The sequence below is a fragment of the Haematobia irritans genome, chromosome 2 (genome assembly GCF_050003625.1).
Source record: "Haematobia irritans isolate KBUSLIRL chromosome 2, ASM5000362v1, whole genome shotgun sequence".
Lineage (NCBI taxonomy): Eukaryota > Metazoa > Arthropoda > Insecta > Diptera > Muscidae > Haematobia > Haematobia irritans.
The window spans coordinates 31,243,670-31,261,030 of record NC_134398.1 but is presented as its reverse complement, the minus strand read 5'-3'; the positions used below and the strand labels follow the sequence as shown (position 1 = coordinate 31,261,030).

The following is a 17,361-nucleotide window of genomic DNA, read 5'->3' as shown; positions in this document are numbered from 1 at the left end:
CTATAGAAACAAAATTTTGACAAAATTTTCTATAGAAATAAAATTTTGACAACATTTTCTATAGAAATAAAAATTTGACTAAATTTTCTATAGAAATAAAAATTTGACTAAATTTTCTATAAAAAAAAATGTATACAAAATTTTCTATAGAAATAAAATTTTGACAAAATTCTCTATACAAATAAAATTTTCTATAGAAATAAAATTTTGTCAACATTTTCTATAGAAATAAAATTTTGACAACATTTTCTATAGAAATAAAATTTTGACAAAATTTTCTATAGAAATAAAATTTTGACATTTTCTATAGAAATAAAAGTTTGACTAAATTTTCTATAGAAATAAAATTTTGACAAGATTTTCTATAGAAATAAAATTTTGACAAAATTTTCTATAAAAATAAAATTTTGACAAAAATTTCTATAGAAATAAAATTTTGACAAAATTGTCTATAGAAATAAAATTTTGACAAATTTTTCTATAGAAATAAAATTTTGACAAAATATTCTATAGAAATAAACTTTTGACAAAATGTTCTTTACAAATAAAATTTTGACAACATTTTCTATAGAAATAAAATTTTGACAAAATTTTCTAAAGAAATAAAATTTTGACAAAATTCCCTATAGAAATAACATTTTGACAAAATTTTCTATAAAAATAAAATTTTGGCAAAATTTTCTATAGAAATAAAATTTTCACCAAATTTCCTATAGAAATAAAATTTTGACAAGATTCCCTATACAAATAACATTTTGACAAAATTTTCTATAAAAGTAAAATGTTGACAAAATTTTCTATAGAAATAAAATTTTCACCAAATTTCCTATAAAAATAAAACTTTGACAAAATTTTCTATAGAAATAAAATTTTGACAAGATTTTCTATAGAAATAAAATTTTGACAAGATTTTCTATAGAAATAAAATGTTGACAAAATTTTCTATAAAAATAAAATTTTGACAAAATTTTCTATACAAATAAAATTTTGACAAAATTTTCTATAGAAATAAAATTTTGACAAAATTTTCTATGAAATAAAATGTTGAGAAAATTTTTTATAAAAATAAAATGTTGAGAAAATTTTTTATAGAAATAAAATTTTGACACAATTTTCTATAGAAATAAAATTTTGACAAAATTTTCTATAGAAATAAAATTTTGACAAAATTTTCTATAGAAATAAAATTTTGACAAAATTTTCTAAAGAAATAAAATTTTGACAAAATTGTCTATAGAATTAAAATTTTGACAAAATTTCCTATAGAAATAAAATTTTGACAAAATTCCCTATACAAATAAAATTTTGACAAATTTTTCTATAGAAATAAAATTTTGACAACATTTTCTATAAAAATAAAGTTTTGACAAAATTTAGCAGACTGTTTAAGTTAACATTTCCCAGGTCCGCCAGTAATCTAAAGCTATATGCCCCTAAAACTCGCTTACGCCTTACACAAAATGCTGGACACTAACATAAGAGATGTTTAATTGATTCCTTTTCCTCCGCATCATGACAGTCATACAATGCAAATTCGCTTATCAGGCAGCGACCCATTATATATCAAGAGTGATATCTGACGTCTTGAGAACCCTAGCATATCTAGTGTGCGGTATAAGATTAAATTTGTCAATATTTGCTTGGTGTCGTTACAAACCTTGCAATTCTGCCATCGGAATTTGCCATTATAATAGTCTTCTCAGTCGCTTAGAGCTTGTAGGTAGCCAGAGGTATACCAACAGATTCCTAGTAGGGTTGCCACATGATGGTTGCCGAAATCCGGGACATTGCGCCGTACATTCCGGGATTTGTCGGGACAAGCACAAATTTTTATTTATTATTTTATCACTTGGTATATCTTTTGGAAAATTTGCATAAACGCCATGTCGTAGTCGTTATTGTTTGCAGACTTTGAAATTCCTAATATGTTGGAGCCTCCGAAGCTTTCTCCCAAGATGACTGCGATGATTTTATATCAATCGTCGAAATATTTGGAAATATTGTTTCTTGAACTCATGTTGTTTCTAAACTCATATAAGCGATTTAATTTTAAATCGTTTTCTTTTCTAAGAAATTGAAAATATTTAAAAATATGCCTTGATTAATTGAAATTCCGGGATTTTTTTTGGCAAATTTTCTGAAAGATTCGGGACACTTCCTAAAGTCGAAATTCCAGGACAATCCAGGCGAATCCCGGCTATCCACTACCAAGTTCCCTGGTTGTTCTTATGGCCAGGTACCCATATTAGCTGAATATTGTACTGTTCAGCTATCTCGTTGATAGATTTGTGGCAGTCGATGGCCGTTTTCAAGTTAAGGAATACAGAGTCCAAGGATTTTATTGCAGGTTGACTGTCTGAGTATATATTAACATTTGTTGAAACATTACTTATCAGCCAATTAGTAACCTGAAAATCACTACATTGATTAGGTAATCAATGTTCCAGGTCCTAATACCTTTTTGCACGTGGACAAAGCTAACGTGGCTTTTCTCGCCCTTTCTTCAATGTTAAGACTAAAGTTCAGCTTCTGGTCCAAAATAACGCCAAGGTATTTTGCACACTCACCAAAGGGAATTTCAATACACTTTAAGGGAATGGGCTTAACCGTGGGAATTTTGCGATCTTTGCAGTACATGATAGTTCTGTCATTGCAGGATTTACCCCAGCACCATTCTCTTTCGCGCATTTCTCAGTCATCCGGAGGGCTCTTTGTATAATACCTTTAATTGTGGAGGGGTATTTTCCCCTGACTGCTTCAGCTACATCATCTGCGCATGTCACCACTTTTACCTTTTCTTTTTTTTTAGGAAAACCAGAAGGTTGTTTATAGCAACATTCCAAAGAAGAGGTTTATAGAGTTTCTCTGTTCACATACCTTTGTATGTTTGCTTATCCTAGTTTGGCTGAATGACGTCTCATCGTTAGAAGTTGATCTAACAGCCTAAGTATTCCTTGATCAACATTCAAAGTTTTCAATCCATTTAATATCGAGCTCGGATGGACTTTAGCAAATGCCCCTTCAATGTCTAGAAAATCCACAAATTGTGTATTCATTGACAGATAGTGAGCTTACGTACAATGAAGCTGACTAGTTCATGCAATGTGGTCTCAGTAGACCTGCCCTTCGAGTAAGAAAATTGTCGTTTCAAGAGCAATCATGAATCGATACTAGTTCTAAGATAAATATCTATCAGCCTCTCGAGAGTCTTAAGAAGGAATGAGCATAAGCTGATTGGTCGAAAATCTTTCGCACTCTAGTGAGAGGCTTTTCCCGCTTTAGGTATGAAAACGACTTTTGTTTCAATCTACTTTCCTCAAATATATGCTAAGTTGATATATCCTGTATATATGGCCGACAATCGGGCGACACTGCTTGTAACTCCGCCGTAGTAATTCCATCAGGTCCGGGGATTTGAATGGTCCAAAACTATTGAAAGCCCATTTTAGTTTAGATTCCGATACAATTTCCTCAATAGGAAATAACCGCTGAGCCTCTGTGGCGCCGCCATAATGAAGCTGACTAGTTCATGCAATGTGGTCTCAGTAGACCTGCCCTTCGAGTAAGAAAATTGTCGTTTCAAGAGCAATCATGAATCGATACTAGTTCTAAGATAAATATCTATCAGCCTCTCGAGAGTCTTAAGAAGGAATGAGGATAAGCTGATTGTTCGAAAATCCTTCGCACTCTAGTGAGAGGCTTTTCCCGCTTTAGGTATGAAAACGACTTTTGTTTCAATCCACTTTCCTCAAATATATGCTAAGTTGATACTTACTGTATATATCGCCGACAATCGGGCGACACTGCTTGTAACTCCGCCGTAGTAATTCCATCAGGTCCGGGGATTTGAATGGTCCAAAACTATTGAAAGCCCATTTTAGTTTAGATTCCGATACAATTTCCTCAATAGGAAATAACCGCTGAGCCTCTGTGGCGCCGCCATAATGTATGCTCAGTTCATACATCCTGTATGTATATATCGCCTGGAATATATACAGTTGATATATCCTGCATATACCGCCGACAACCAGGGGATATTTTTGTCAGTCACTGCTTGTAACTCCGCCGGAGTAATTCCATCAAGTCCGGGAGATTTGAATGATCCAAAATTACTTAAAGCCTATTTTATTTTAGATTCCGATATGATTTCCTCGAATGACCGCTGAGCCTTTGTGGCACCTCCAGAACGTGGTTCTGACTTCTGGGAAACTGTATGTCCAATAGTACCTCCAACGTCTCCTCACTGGACGTTGTCCAATTGCCTTCCGATGTTTTAATGAAACCTAGAACTGAGTTAGTGGATGCTAATACCTTCCGTAATCGGGAAGCCTCGGATGCATTATCAATAACAGGTTGGCTGATAAGTCCCCGGTCTAACAAAGAAAAACACATTTTTTTGTCAAAATTCGTTTTTATTATTCAACATAGTTCCCTTCAAGAGCGATACAACGATTATAACAACCTTCCAATTTTTTGATACCATTTTGGCAGTACTCCTTCGGTTTTGCCTCAAAATAGGCCTCAGTTTCGGCGATCACCTCTTCATTGCAGCGAGCATCCTTTTGAGGTCTGAGAACAAGAAAAAGTCGCTGGGGGCCAGATCTGTGAATACGGTGGGTGGGGAAGCAATTCGAAGCCCAATTCATGAATTTTTGCCATCGTTCTCAATGACTTGAGGCACGGTGCGTTGTCTTGGTGGAACAACACTTTTTTCTTCTTCATATGGGGCCGTTTTGCCGCGAGTTCGACCTTCAAACGCACCAATAACGCCATATAATAGTCACTGTTGATGGTTTTTCCCTTCTCAAGATAATCGATAAAAATTATTCCATGCGCATCCCAAAAAACAGAGGCCATTACTTTGCCAGCGGACTTTTGAGTCTTTCCATGCTTCGGAGACGGTTCACCGGTCGCTGTCCACTCAGCCGACTGTCGATTGGACTCAGGAGTGTAGTGATGGAGCCATGTTTCATCCATTGTCACATATCGACGGAAAAACTCGGGTGTAGTACGTTGTTGTTTTTGGTCAAATGTGAGCTCGGCGGCACCCATTTTGCACAGAGCTTCCGCATATCCAAATATTGATGAATGATATGACCAACACGTTCCTTTGATATCTTTAAGGCCTCTGCTATCTCGATCAACTTCATTTTACGGTCATTCAAAATCATTTTGTGGATTTTTTTGATGTTTTCGTCGGTAACCACCTCTTTCGGGCGTCCACTGCGTTCACCGTCCTCCGTGCTCATTTCACCACGCTTGAATTTTGCATACCAATCAATTATTGTTGATTTCCCTGGGGTAGAGTCCGGAAACTCATTATCAAGCCAAGTTTCTGCTTCCACCGTATTTTTTCCCTTCAGAAAACAATATTTTATCAAAACACAAAATTCCTTTTTTTGCATTTTTTCACAATAACAAAAGTTGCTTCACAAAAGACGCTCTATCTCTCAAACTAATTACAGACGTCAAATTTTGACACGAATCATTTGAAGGTTGGTACTATATAAAAATAATATGCATTTAATACTAGCGACGCCATCTATGTGTCAGACCGGGGACTTATTAGCCAACCTGTTATAATATCTCCAATTGTGGAGGGGAATTTTCCCCTGACTGTTTCAGCCACATCATCTACGTATGCCACCACTTTTACCATTTCTTTTTTTTTAGGAAAACCAGAAGTTATATATAGCAACATTCCAAAGAAGACGTTTATAGAACTCCTCCTTGGGGAGCTTCTCTGTTCACATACCTTTATATGTTTGCTTATCCTAGTTTGGGTGAATGACGTCTCATCGTTAGAAGTTGGTTTAACAGTCTAAGTATTCCTTGATCAACATTCAAAGTTGTCAATCCATTTAATATCGAGCTCGGATGGACTTTAGCGAATGCCCCTTCAATGTCTAGAAAATCCACAAATTGTGTATTCATTGACAGATAGTGTGCTTAAGAGCTTACGAGCCCGTACAATGAAGCTGACTAGTTAATGCAATGTGGTCTCAGTAGACCTGCCCTTCGAGTAAGAATGTTGTCGTTTCAAGAGCAATCATGAATCGATGCTAGTTCTAAGATAAATACCTATTAGCCTCTCCACAGTCATAAGAAGGAATGAGGATAAGCTGATTGATCGGAAATCCTTCGCACACGAGTGAAAGGGTTTTCCCGCTTTAAGTATAAAAAGGACTTTTGTTTCAATCCACTTTCCTCAAATATATGCTAAGTTGATACATCCTGTATATATCACCGACAACCAGGGGATATATATTTGTCAGTCACTGCTCCGCCGGAGTAATTCCATCAGGTCCGGGGATTTTAATGATCCAAAACTATTTAAAGCCCATTTTATTTTAGATTCCAATACGATTTCCTCGAATGACCGCTGAGCCTCTGTGGCACCTCCAGAACATGGTTCAACCGTCTGACTTCTGGGAAAATGTGTGTCCAATAGTATCTCCAACGTCTTCTCACTGGACGTTGTCCATTTGCCCTCCGATGTTTTAATGAAACCTAGAGCTGAGTTAGTGGATGCTAATACCTTCCGTAGTCCGGAAGCCTCGGATGTATTCTTAATACTGCTGCAGTAATCATTCCACGAGTTATGTTGAGCTCTTCTCAGTTCTCGTTTATATCCTCTTAGATTCATCTTATAAGCATCCCAATCCTCCGGATCTATGGTGGACTTTGCTTTGTTAAAGGATTTCCTCATACTACTTAACTCTGTAAAGACCACCATGGCGGTCGATTTTTCCCACTTGGCTTTCCTCTAGGACATGCAGTTTTCAGTGGTATGTTGAAGACCTTAGTAATCCACTCCACTGCCTCTTCCATATCCTGCACAGAGCTTATATTTGTCTCTGGTATTTCTGGTATCATCATATTGAACGTATCCCTATAGCTATTCCAATCAACTTTCCTCATATTTGACGGAAATACTGTCTTGGTGGTATGAACATCAAATTTGAAACTGATGAGAAGCTATGTTCCCTTAATCGGAAGATTAAGCATAAACGAATGGATCATCTGTGTAAAATGTATTTCCTATGATCTTAAGGACCCATAAAATGTTTATTAGGGATGCCATTATTTGATATAAATCGCAAAAAAAATCAAACAAAATATGAACGATTCCTAATTTTCACTAAGCCTTCTCCAATAAAATTCTAATTTGTTTTTTCATTTTCTTTAATTTCACAGTACATCAGGAATTGAATATGCAAATTTTCCTAAACGAAATCTCATATTTTGCTTAACATCTGTGGAATCTCATTTGGATCTAAGTGCCCAAGATCTCGAATTTGGCTTCAATGAGACACGTCGAGATCGTATCCTAAGGACATATGTACGCAATAACTTTCATTATCATTTAAATGAAATATTTGCAGTTCTGAAGGTAAGTTTGAATACTACACGGATAGAGATAGAAGACAAAAAATCGATAACAACTTGCTTTCCAAACCAACACTGGACAATACTCAATTATTCCTTCTTTTTATTTCAGAATGAATATACCGACTGGGAAAAGGCTATACGCAGTCCTTTGAGTTCACGTGATGCCACATTACAATTTTTAAGTGATGGTCACACAGCCTCATCTTTAATCAAATTAGGCTATATGCATAGCCTAAGAGGTGGCAAAGGATATTTCATGCATTTTAAACATCGAACTGTGGAAGAAGAATATCCACAGGTATTTGCTTAGAGGAAAACAAAACTCTTTCGGTTCGCTACTAAGAGACTTGTTTTAAATTTTCAGAGAACCGGTTCGGTACGAGGTGAAGATGTCCCATTCTGGTTAGGTCTACCAACATCACCATTATTTCCACATAATTATACAACTCAGGAGAGACAAATAAGTCGTTTAATGTTAAGATATTTGGCAAATTTTGCCAGAACTGGGTAAGTCCATTTGGTAGCTGAGTCCCTACGATACTATAATCGTTTATTCTTATTAACAGGAATCCAAACCAGCTGTCATTATCCTCTCCCATACCTCAGTCGTCGTCGTCATCATCCGCAATTATTGGTCTTCCCTCTATAATCACATCTGCCAAATCCAATGAAGATCACAACAAATATAAAAGATCGCCATTGAATAAAACACCTGTAAATGCTTCATCACAACCATCATCGTCGTCGTCATCATCAATCAATATTAGCGGTCCAATTAATTCCTCAACACCACATTCCATAGAAGATGTTGCTACTGCCGCCGCTAGGGAGGCTCTAAATCTGGCTGTGCTCTATAATCTACGTCGGACCAAGCGCACCTATTTCAGACGTCATTCACGTAGCAATAGCGATGATCAAAATTATAATATCAATGGTTCTTCCGATAGCAATGAAGTTGGTCATCCATTGGGACCAAATCGTAAATTGGATGGTGATGATATGCCATTTTGGGATGCCTATGATGTGGTGAATCAATTGTATATGGAATTGAGTAAGTAGATAATTCGAAGATCCGAAGCATAAACGCCAACTATGGATCGTGTGCATTTTGGTGTAAATATCAAAAAAAAATACGAGATTTTCACATTGGGAAAGCTTCTTCACTCTGTACCACAAATCATAGCTATAAACTCATAAGATCGTCCTAATTCCGTTTTCGTATACAAAATCAACAATATCAGTAATGAGGTACTAGATATACTCCCTTGACTACATGTATGTATAACATCGTGCTGGCTAGGATCTTAGTCTCAGATGAAGGTAGGCCGGATTCGTCATTCAACCGTCGAACTGAACGGATCTGTTTTTAATACGTACTTATTACGAATTTCAAGTGTGGTGATAAACTAAGCCACCATGCAGCGAAATTCAAAGTCATCCACTGGGTTGCTAACTTCAGGGTCCAGTGGACGGGTATCGACTGCAGTTATAAATTTGGGAGTTAGGCCAATTAGGAGTTAGGCCAATTAGTTAACCTGTAAACGGGTCGACAGGTTGCGATACTTTGACAAGTCGAACCTTCCCTAAGGTAACGACAACAAAAGGAGGTAATCCCTCAAGAAAGAGATTTAAGGAACGCAGAAATGCCTTGCTTATCCTAAAGAAATTAGAATCAGTCGACTAAGCAAAGCAATTCCTTAAAATGGACGCAAGGATTGATTTAAGTTGGAAAGAGGGAAAGATCGCCGGATGAGCCATCTTCCAAAAGGGATCAAAGATCGTTTGCTTCGGTAGCAAAAAAACAGTCTTGTGATGGCGATTGTTAATAGGAAAGCAGTGGACGGTATTGTTCCAAAGCACAAGTGGGGGGAAATTGACAATGCTTTGTCTGGCGTCTACTCACAGGTGCTGGAAAAGTTTCCCGGCCCAGATCCTCGACACCAAAAAGCTAGTTGGTATCAAGGACGATTTAAGCTAGTCGCATTTGAGAACCAGAGGTCTATAGAATGTTTTAAAGCTGTGTTGATACTAATTGGTGAAGTTTGGGAAGGAGCTGCTTTAGAGTTAGTCGAGAAGAAAGATATACCGGCTAGACCTAGAGTACATGCATGGATACCTGTAAACCCCCTGAACCTGAATCTATTTTAAATAAACTGAAACAATGCGATCCATTGAGTAAGTATTGTAATCATTTTATGATGATTGATATTACCAAGGTAGATAATTTGAAGATCCGAAACTTGAATTCCAACTATGAACCGTGTCCACTTTTGTGTAAATATCTCAGAATTTGCATTGTCTGGCCTTAAAATTTTCACATTGTGAGAGCTTCTTTACTCTGTGCTCTCAAATACACAAGCGCTCCGGCTGCTAAAAGCAATAATTCGTAGATATGACTCCTATGATCGTCCTAATTCCGCTTTCGTATACAATATACACAATATAATGAGGTACTAGATGTTCTCCTACTGACTGCAAGTATTTATACCTACGCACGGCAGGGGATTTTAGTCTCAGGGGGGATAGACTTGGAAACCTTGGAATCTTGGGTTCACTCATTGATGGAATTTGGTGTCACCAACTCTAAAATTCAGCAGCTTACGTATTTCTGTCATTCATTTCACTACTCCACATCAAGTGATTCCACGTCCTTATTAAAATTCCATCTAGGCCCAGTGCCTTGAAAGTATCGACGACATCGAGTTGACAACATCTGTATCTTTGGCCGATGCAAGTATTATGTAACGGGATTTTCTCGTCGGCTGAGGTAAGCTCAGTCGCCCCCGGGTCTCCGTAAGGACCCACTATACCTTCCGGAATAAGAACAACCTCTTTCGAGTTAAATATTCATTAATTCGGTTTTATTGATAAAAAAAACTATTTTACAATCTACTTGTGTGATATTTGACAATCTCTCTAATGTGATTAGGATCAGATACGAGCAAGCATCCGGGATGTCGTCGATATTGCAACTGGTGTCTTCGTAAGATTCGATTCGTAGATAATCGTAATTACTTCGATTCTTCGGTTGCTTGATGATCGGTATTTGAAGAGAGATTCGGTTCGTTGTTGAGTGCGTGGGTTTTTGATGGTCGGTGGCTGTTGATCATTCGGTATATTGATGAACGGTGATGTTCGAAGACGTCGGCTCATAGAACTTGGGTAACTGATGAGGTATATTCGGTTCGTAGATAATTCGTTGTCGACAATAAATTGGGTTCGTTGATCATCAGTAGTGATAAGATCGTCGGTTTATCGATGTTCGGTAGTTGAGGAGAAGTTCGGTTCTTTTGTAATCAGTGGTGGTGGAGTGGAGGTAGTTGATGTTTCGTTGACAATCGGAGGCTTTTGAATTCGTTGAGACGTGGATACTTGGTCGTTGCTGAGTAGTTCGGCTCGTTGGCGATTAGAAGTTTGGCATTAATCGATTTGTAGTTGATGGAGAACTTGCTTATTTGTCGATTTGTAGATGATCGGGAACTTCTGATGAGATCTTGCGTGCCTAATCTACGAGCGAACAGTAGGCCCGAAGGTCTCTGTGGAGGAACAGTAGGCCCGCAGGTCTCTGTGGTGGAACAGTTAGCCGAAGGTCTCTGTGGGGAACAGTAGGACTGAAGGTCTCTGTGTGGAACAGTAGGCCCGCAGGTCTCTGTGGGGGGACAGTAGGCACGAAGGTCTCTGTGGTAGAACAGTAGGCCCGAAGGTCTCTGTGGGGGGACAGTAGGTTAGGTTAGGTGGCAGCCCGATGTATCAGGCTCACTTAAACTATTCAGTCCATTGTGATACCACATTGGTGAACTTCTCTCTTATCACTGAGTGCTGCCCGATTCCATGTTAAACTCAATGACAAGGGACCTCCTTTTTATAGCCGAGTCCGACAGGCGTTCCACATTGCAGTGAAACCACTTAGAGAAGCTTTGAAACCCTCAGAAATGTCACCAGCATTACTGAGGTGGGATTTGGTGTTCGGTCGAAGCAGGAATCGAACCCACGACCTTGTGTATCCAAGGCGGGCATGCTAACCATTGCACCACGGTGGCTCCCCGTGGGGGACAGTAGGCTCGAAGGTCTCTGTGTAATATTTATTTCGCATCAGGGAATAAATTCCTCAGACGAGACAAAGGAAATATCACCGAACTTCGCGCTGAACGATGTGCAATTAGCCACTCGTAGCACGATTCACACCTAGCTGTACACAGTAGATGCCGGTGTTTGTCCAAAGTCTCAGTCAGTCGCCTATCCGAGTCTCCCTTTGGTTATCAAAACGTCGACCATATAAGTAAGGCATACAATGAAGTGACTGAGAATTGTCATCGCTTGCATGAAATAAACCATTAATTTTTGTCCTCAGAAATCACTCCTGGATCGGGACTAAAGTCTCTTGAACCACCCAACAATCACTCCCACGTAGCAACCCACAGCCACTAAGCGGTTGATAATATGACCTAGTGGTAGGTTATATGTGTGCGTTGTGTTGGTTAGCTGTTGTGTGATGTAGGTAATCGTTAATAATGTAAGGCAAAATGGACTAAGTCCAATGGACTAAGTACGTAAATAGTACTAAGTCAATTTTGTCACGTTACAATTGGTCTGACATTGACTATGATGCTCTCCATGCGGTTGGTAGCTGTTCTTATCGCTCTTTAACTAACCCATAATTCTTCTTGGAGTGTCTTCGTTTATACTCCTCTGGGTCGGGACTGAAGTCTCTTGAATCATCCAACCACTCTATGCACGTACAATAACCTGGAGCAGATCTCCTCATCTAGACCTGGGTGATATTCCTTTACCCTCGAAGTACGATGTCTATTACCTTGTGCTCAGCTCCTGACCGACAGGCCGTACATGTTGTGTATATCTATCTTGACATGCTCATACTTTCCATGTCACTGTCTAGTTCAAGCAAGATTTTCCATTTCATTCCTACTCCGATGCTTTCACAGTACATACAGCTTTGTTTTCTTAAACTCCACTACTTCGAGTCTTTTCCAATCCATAAAATGTACAATATTTCCTTTGAATCCGTTGCAATTAAAGTTCATAATTTATACAACTTAGCGGGTATCATTGCTTGCATCAAATCAACACCAACCATTTAATCACTTTGACTGATCTCCTTCAGCGATGTTAAACTGGAACATTTCCTGAAAGGCATCTATTCCATGGGTGCAATTTGCGGGAGTCAAATACACTGGCGTGGCTAATGAGTTGGACCCAGTCTAGTTCAAAATTCGTAAAAATTTGTGATGTGCGGGAAGATACACCTCCACTGGATCTTCGCGCATATCACAGCGGCAGATGTTCTTCAAATACAATGATTGGATCTTCCCTCTATAGAACAGAATTCCCCAGAAGTATTATTTATTTAGGAAAAATTCGAAGAGACTAACAGCAATCAAAATAGAGGAAGATTTCTTCGCCGAAATGGAACTGATGTCCTACAAATGTTATGATAGGATAATTCCCATTCCCTATAGTTTGAAGGCACCAACTTTCTATCTGATATCAAACGAAATTGAGTATGAACTTCTGGCCAACGTGGAACTGTTCCGAGCATATGTCCTACAAATGCCATGATTCGATCTTTCCCCTTCCCTATAGGAGAGACTAAACTATCTAGAGCTCATAAGCATCGCCAGAATTATTATTTATTTAGGAAAAATTTGGAGGGACCAACTTTCTACCTGATATCAAATGTCCTTCAAATGCCATGATTTGATCTTTCCCCTTCCCTATAGAAGAGACTTAACTATCTAGAGCTCATAATCGCCAGAAGTAGTATTTTCTTAAGAAAAGATTGAATGGACCAACTTTCTATCTGGTATCAATCAAACTTGGGGATGAACTCCTGCCCAAAGTGGAACTTGTGCGAGCAGAGGTCATTTCAATACCATGATTGGATCTTTTCCCTTCCCTATAGAAGAGAGATAACTATGTATGATTCCTGCGCCGAAGTGGAACTTTTGCGAGTAGATGTCCTTCAAATGCCATTCCAATAGAAGAGATTTAACTATCTAGAGCTCATAAGCATGCAGAAGTAGTATTTTATTAAGAAAAGTTTGAATGGACCAACTTTCTATCTGATGTCAACCGAAATTGAGGATGAACTCCTTCCCAAAATGAAACTTTTGCGAGCAGATATCCTTCAAATGAAATTATTGGAAATTTCCCTCTCCCTATTGAAGAGACTTTAATATCCACAGGTCAAAGGTTCCCCAGAAGTATTGTTTATTTAGGAAAAGTTTGAAGGGTCGAACTTTCTGTGTGATACCAATCAAAATTGAAACTTAACTTCTGCCCAAAGTGGAACTGTTCCAGACAAATGTCCTTCAAATACCGTAATTGTATCATTCCCCTGCCCTATATAAGAGACTAAACTATCTAGAGCTCATAAGCTTCCTCAGAAATATTATTTTTTGGGAAAACTTTGAATGGCCCAACTTTTTATCTGATATCAATCAAAATTGAGGATGAACTCCTGCCCAAAGTGAAACTGTTGCGAGCAGATGTCCTTCAAATGCCATGATTTGATATTTTCCCTTCCCTATAGAAGAAACTTAACTATCTAGAGCTCATAAGCATCGCCAGAAGTAGTATTTTCTTAAGAAAAGTTTGAATGGACCAACTTTCTATCTGATATCAATCGAAATTGAGAATGAACTCCTGCCGCAGAATGGAACTGCTGAGGGCAAATGTCCTTCAAATGCCATGATTTGATCTTTTCCGTTCCCTATAGAAGAGAGATAACTATTTAGAGCTCATAAGCTTCCCCAGAAATATTATTTAATTAGGGAAAGTTTGAAGGGACCAACTTTCTATGTGATATCAACCGAAATTGAGGATGAACTCTTACCCCAGAATGGAACTGTTGCGGGCAGATGTCCTTCAAATATGATAATTGGATCTTTCTCCTTTCTTATAGAAAATACTTAACTATCAAGAGATCATAAGCTTCCCCGGAAGTATTATTTACTTAGGAAAAGTTGAAAGGACCAACTTTCTATTTGATATCAATCAAAATTGAGGATGAACTCCTGCCCAAATTGGAACTGGTGCGAGCAGATGTCCTTCAAATACCACAATTGTATCTTTCCTCCTATCTATAGTAGAGACTAAACTATTTAGAGCTTATAAGCTTCCCCAGAAATATTATTTATTTAGGACAAGTTTGAAGGGACCAACTTTTTATCTGATATCAACCGAAATTGAGGATGAACTTCTGCCCATAGTGGAACAATTGCGAGCAGATGTCCTTCAAATGCCATGATTGGATCTTTCTCCTTCCCTATAGAAAACTTAACTATCTAGAGCTCAAAGGTTCCCCAGAAGTATTGTTTATTTAGGAAAACTTGGAAGGGTCGAACTTTCTATATGATATCAATCAAAATTGAGAATGAACTCCTGACCAGAATGGAACTGTTACAGGCAGATGTCCTTCAAATGCCATGATTGGATCTTTCTCTTTCACTATAGAAGAGACTAAACTATCTAGAGCTCGTAATCATCTCCAGAATTATTATTTATATAGGAAAAATTTGGAGGGACCAACTTTTTATCTGATATCAACCGAAATTGAGGATGAATTCCTGCTCCAGAATGGAACTGTTTCGGGCAGATACCATCATTTTTTCTTTACAGAACAGTCTTAGCTATCTAAAGATCATAAGTTCCCCTGAAGTCGCCCTACTCTGACTTTTAATAATCCATAGCAGAAACATCTGTCCTAGTTTAACCAAAACACCCCTTTGCATTGGTTGTGTCTTGCAGGTAACAAGGCTGAAATCCAAAGTCATTATCGTGGACATAAACTCTCAATGTGGTTGAATCTGATACCGCAGTTGCATCGCCATGCAAATATGAACGATCAATCCATGAGACATCATCAGTTCCAAGATGACCTAAATAATATGAATCTCTATGAAGGTATGTTGAAGAAACCTGAGACCTATTTGAAATGGAGATAATTTTTAATGTCTCTCGCTCTCTCTCTCTCTCTCTTATAGGTATAGTTCGGGCTCAAATCCAAACCAAACCAGCTGATGATGATGAAACTTTACTGCTACCAAGAGGAAGACAAGCACCAACTCCTTCACCTGCCAGCACACAAGAGACGAATACAACCCAAAAACCAAGTACTGGAACCACAGGTATATTGCTACTTAAAAAATCACAATCACCCATTTGGTTCATATGTTGTCATGTGTTTTTTTTTTTGCAGAATGTGGTGTAGATGGGGCCATGTTTGTTGCCGAAATGACCACAGCACCGCCCTCGGACAATCGTTCTTTCAGTGAAAATCGGGAGAAAGAAATGGCTACGGCATCAACAGGTCTCATAGGTAATCTAGAAGTCTTAAGACGTTTAAGTGGCAAGCAATTTCAAAGTTATACTACTGCTTTGGTAGCAACTGTAGCCGTGGGATGTTTCCTTCTCATCCTGAATATTCTGATATTCGCTGGCATTTATCACCAACGCGAAAAACGTGCCAGAGATGCCAAGACCAAGGAAGAGCTACAGGAAAATGATAATAGTAAAAATTCTAGCATTCTAAAACTCAATGCTTTGGGCAGCGAGACGGGATCGTTTAATGGCAGTGGGGCAGGAATAAGTGGTAAAACTACTGTGGTGTTTGGTGAATACAGCTGTTACGATGAAAAGTCCGTGCAAACTAAAGATGAAAAATTAATGGTTGATCTGCCACAATCGCAACTTGGATTGGATTCCAATTGGGCGGCCGCATGCTCGACCAGTACTTTGGATTTATTAAAAACGAAACATCACTTTCCTTTGGAACCTTCATATACTTTGACCTCAAATATAATACCAATAACAACGGAGCAACCAAATGAACATCTAATGACTGTCAACACCATGGAAATGGCCACGTATAATCCTTTGCCGGCCATGGTAAGCGGTAATGCTGGTCTAATTCTGGATGCCTCAATTGCCACGGCATCTGGTTTACAAAGTAAACGTGGTTCGATTGTTGGATCCTCAGGGCAATTGAATCAATACGATTTTGCTTCGGTACAATCGTCCGATCAAATGTCCTTCAAGGATATTGAAAATGCCGTTAAGGTTTCAATGACCCGAGATGATGATATAACTCAAGATGACGATATACCAGAACCACCTCCACCGCCAAAATCATTTCAGACTATGCAACAATTTCAACAGCAACAACAACAACAACAAATGCAACCGCCAACATCATCATCATCAACAACAACAGCAACGGCTAGTGTAGCGGTGGGACCGGGAGGTGGTATATTGCGGCAAGCCGGCACTTCATCTGCCACCCAGACTGGTGGAGGCAAGAAGCGTGTACATATACAAGAAATTTCTGTCTAAATATGTGTAGGTGTATAGACGACGTATTTTCTAGTTTCTATTTTCGTAATAACTACGTGTGTGTTCATCATATTTTTTTCCTTCAAAATTTTGTATAATTGTCATGTGAATCCCTTTAAAAGGATCCAAGCCTATATGAAAAATTTTGTATATTTTGTTTTTCTTTTTGATTCCATTCACTTGATTTGAATTTTCAAATATGTTTTCAGGTCTTTTAAATCCTAAAATTATAATCGAAATCGCATTCCAAACTCTATATCAACTCCCGGCCACGGTTGCCGTAGTTGGTAGAATACTACCAAAACTGGTAGATATTTTACTGTATGGTAGATTGGTAGAATTTTTCAAGTTTTCGTAGATTTTACAAAATATTCCTCTCCAACTAAGAGGTACTTCAATTTTCTATAGAAATAACATTTTGAGAAAATTTCATAAAGAAATAACATTTTGGGAAATTTTTCAACAGAAATAAAATTTTGACAAAATATTCTATAAAAGTAAAAAATTTTGACAAAATTTTCTACAAAAATAAAATGTTGACAAAATTTTCTACAAAACTAAAATTTTCTACAAAAATAAAATTTTGACAAAATTTTCTATAGAAATAATATGTTGAGA

The 17,361-nt window shown here is 37.9% G+C and overlaps 1 protein-coding gene across 1 annotated transcript in view; it reads left to right on the top strand.

The window, feature by feature from the left end:
- Nlg2 (Neuroligin 2) overlaps nucleotides 1–17,109 on the top strand; it is a 38,404-nt gene extending 21,295 nt beyond the window's left edge. Inside the window, exons 6-12 of the mRNA XM_075293710.1 lie at nucleotides 7,198–7,393; nucleotides 7,502–7,690; nucleotides 7,757–7,899; nucleotides 7,959–8,443; nucleotides 15,160–15,315; nucleotides 15,396–15,539; nucleotides 15,611–17,109. Of these exons, the coding sequence (XP_075149825.1) occupies nucleotides 7,198–7,393; nucleotides 7,502–7,690; nucleotides 7,757–7,899; nucleotides 7,959–8,443; nucleotides 15,160–15,315; nucleotides 15,396–15,539; nucleotides 15,611–16,743 (2,446 nt within the window). The 3' untranslated portion in view covers nucleotides 16,744–17,109. The remainder of the gene's footprint in view (nucleotides 1–7,197; nucleotides 7,394–7,501; nucleotides 7,691–7,756; nucleotides 7,900–7,958; nucleotides 8,444–15,159; nucleotides 15,316–15,395; nucleotides 15,540–15,610) is intronic.
- The last annotated feature ends 252 nt before the right edge of the window (nucleotides 17,110–17,361 follow it).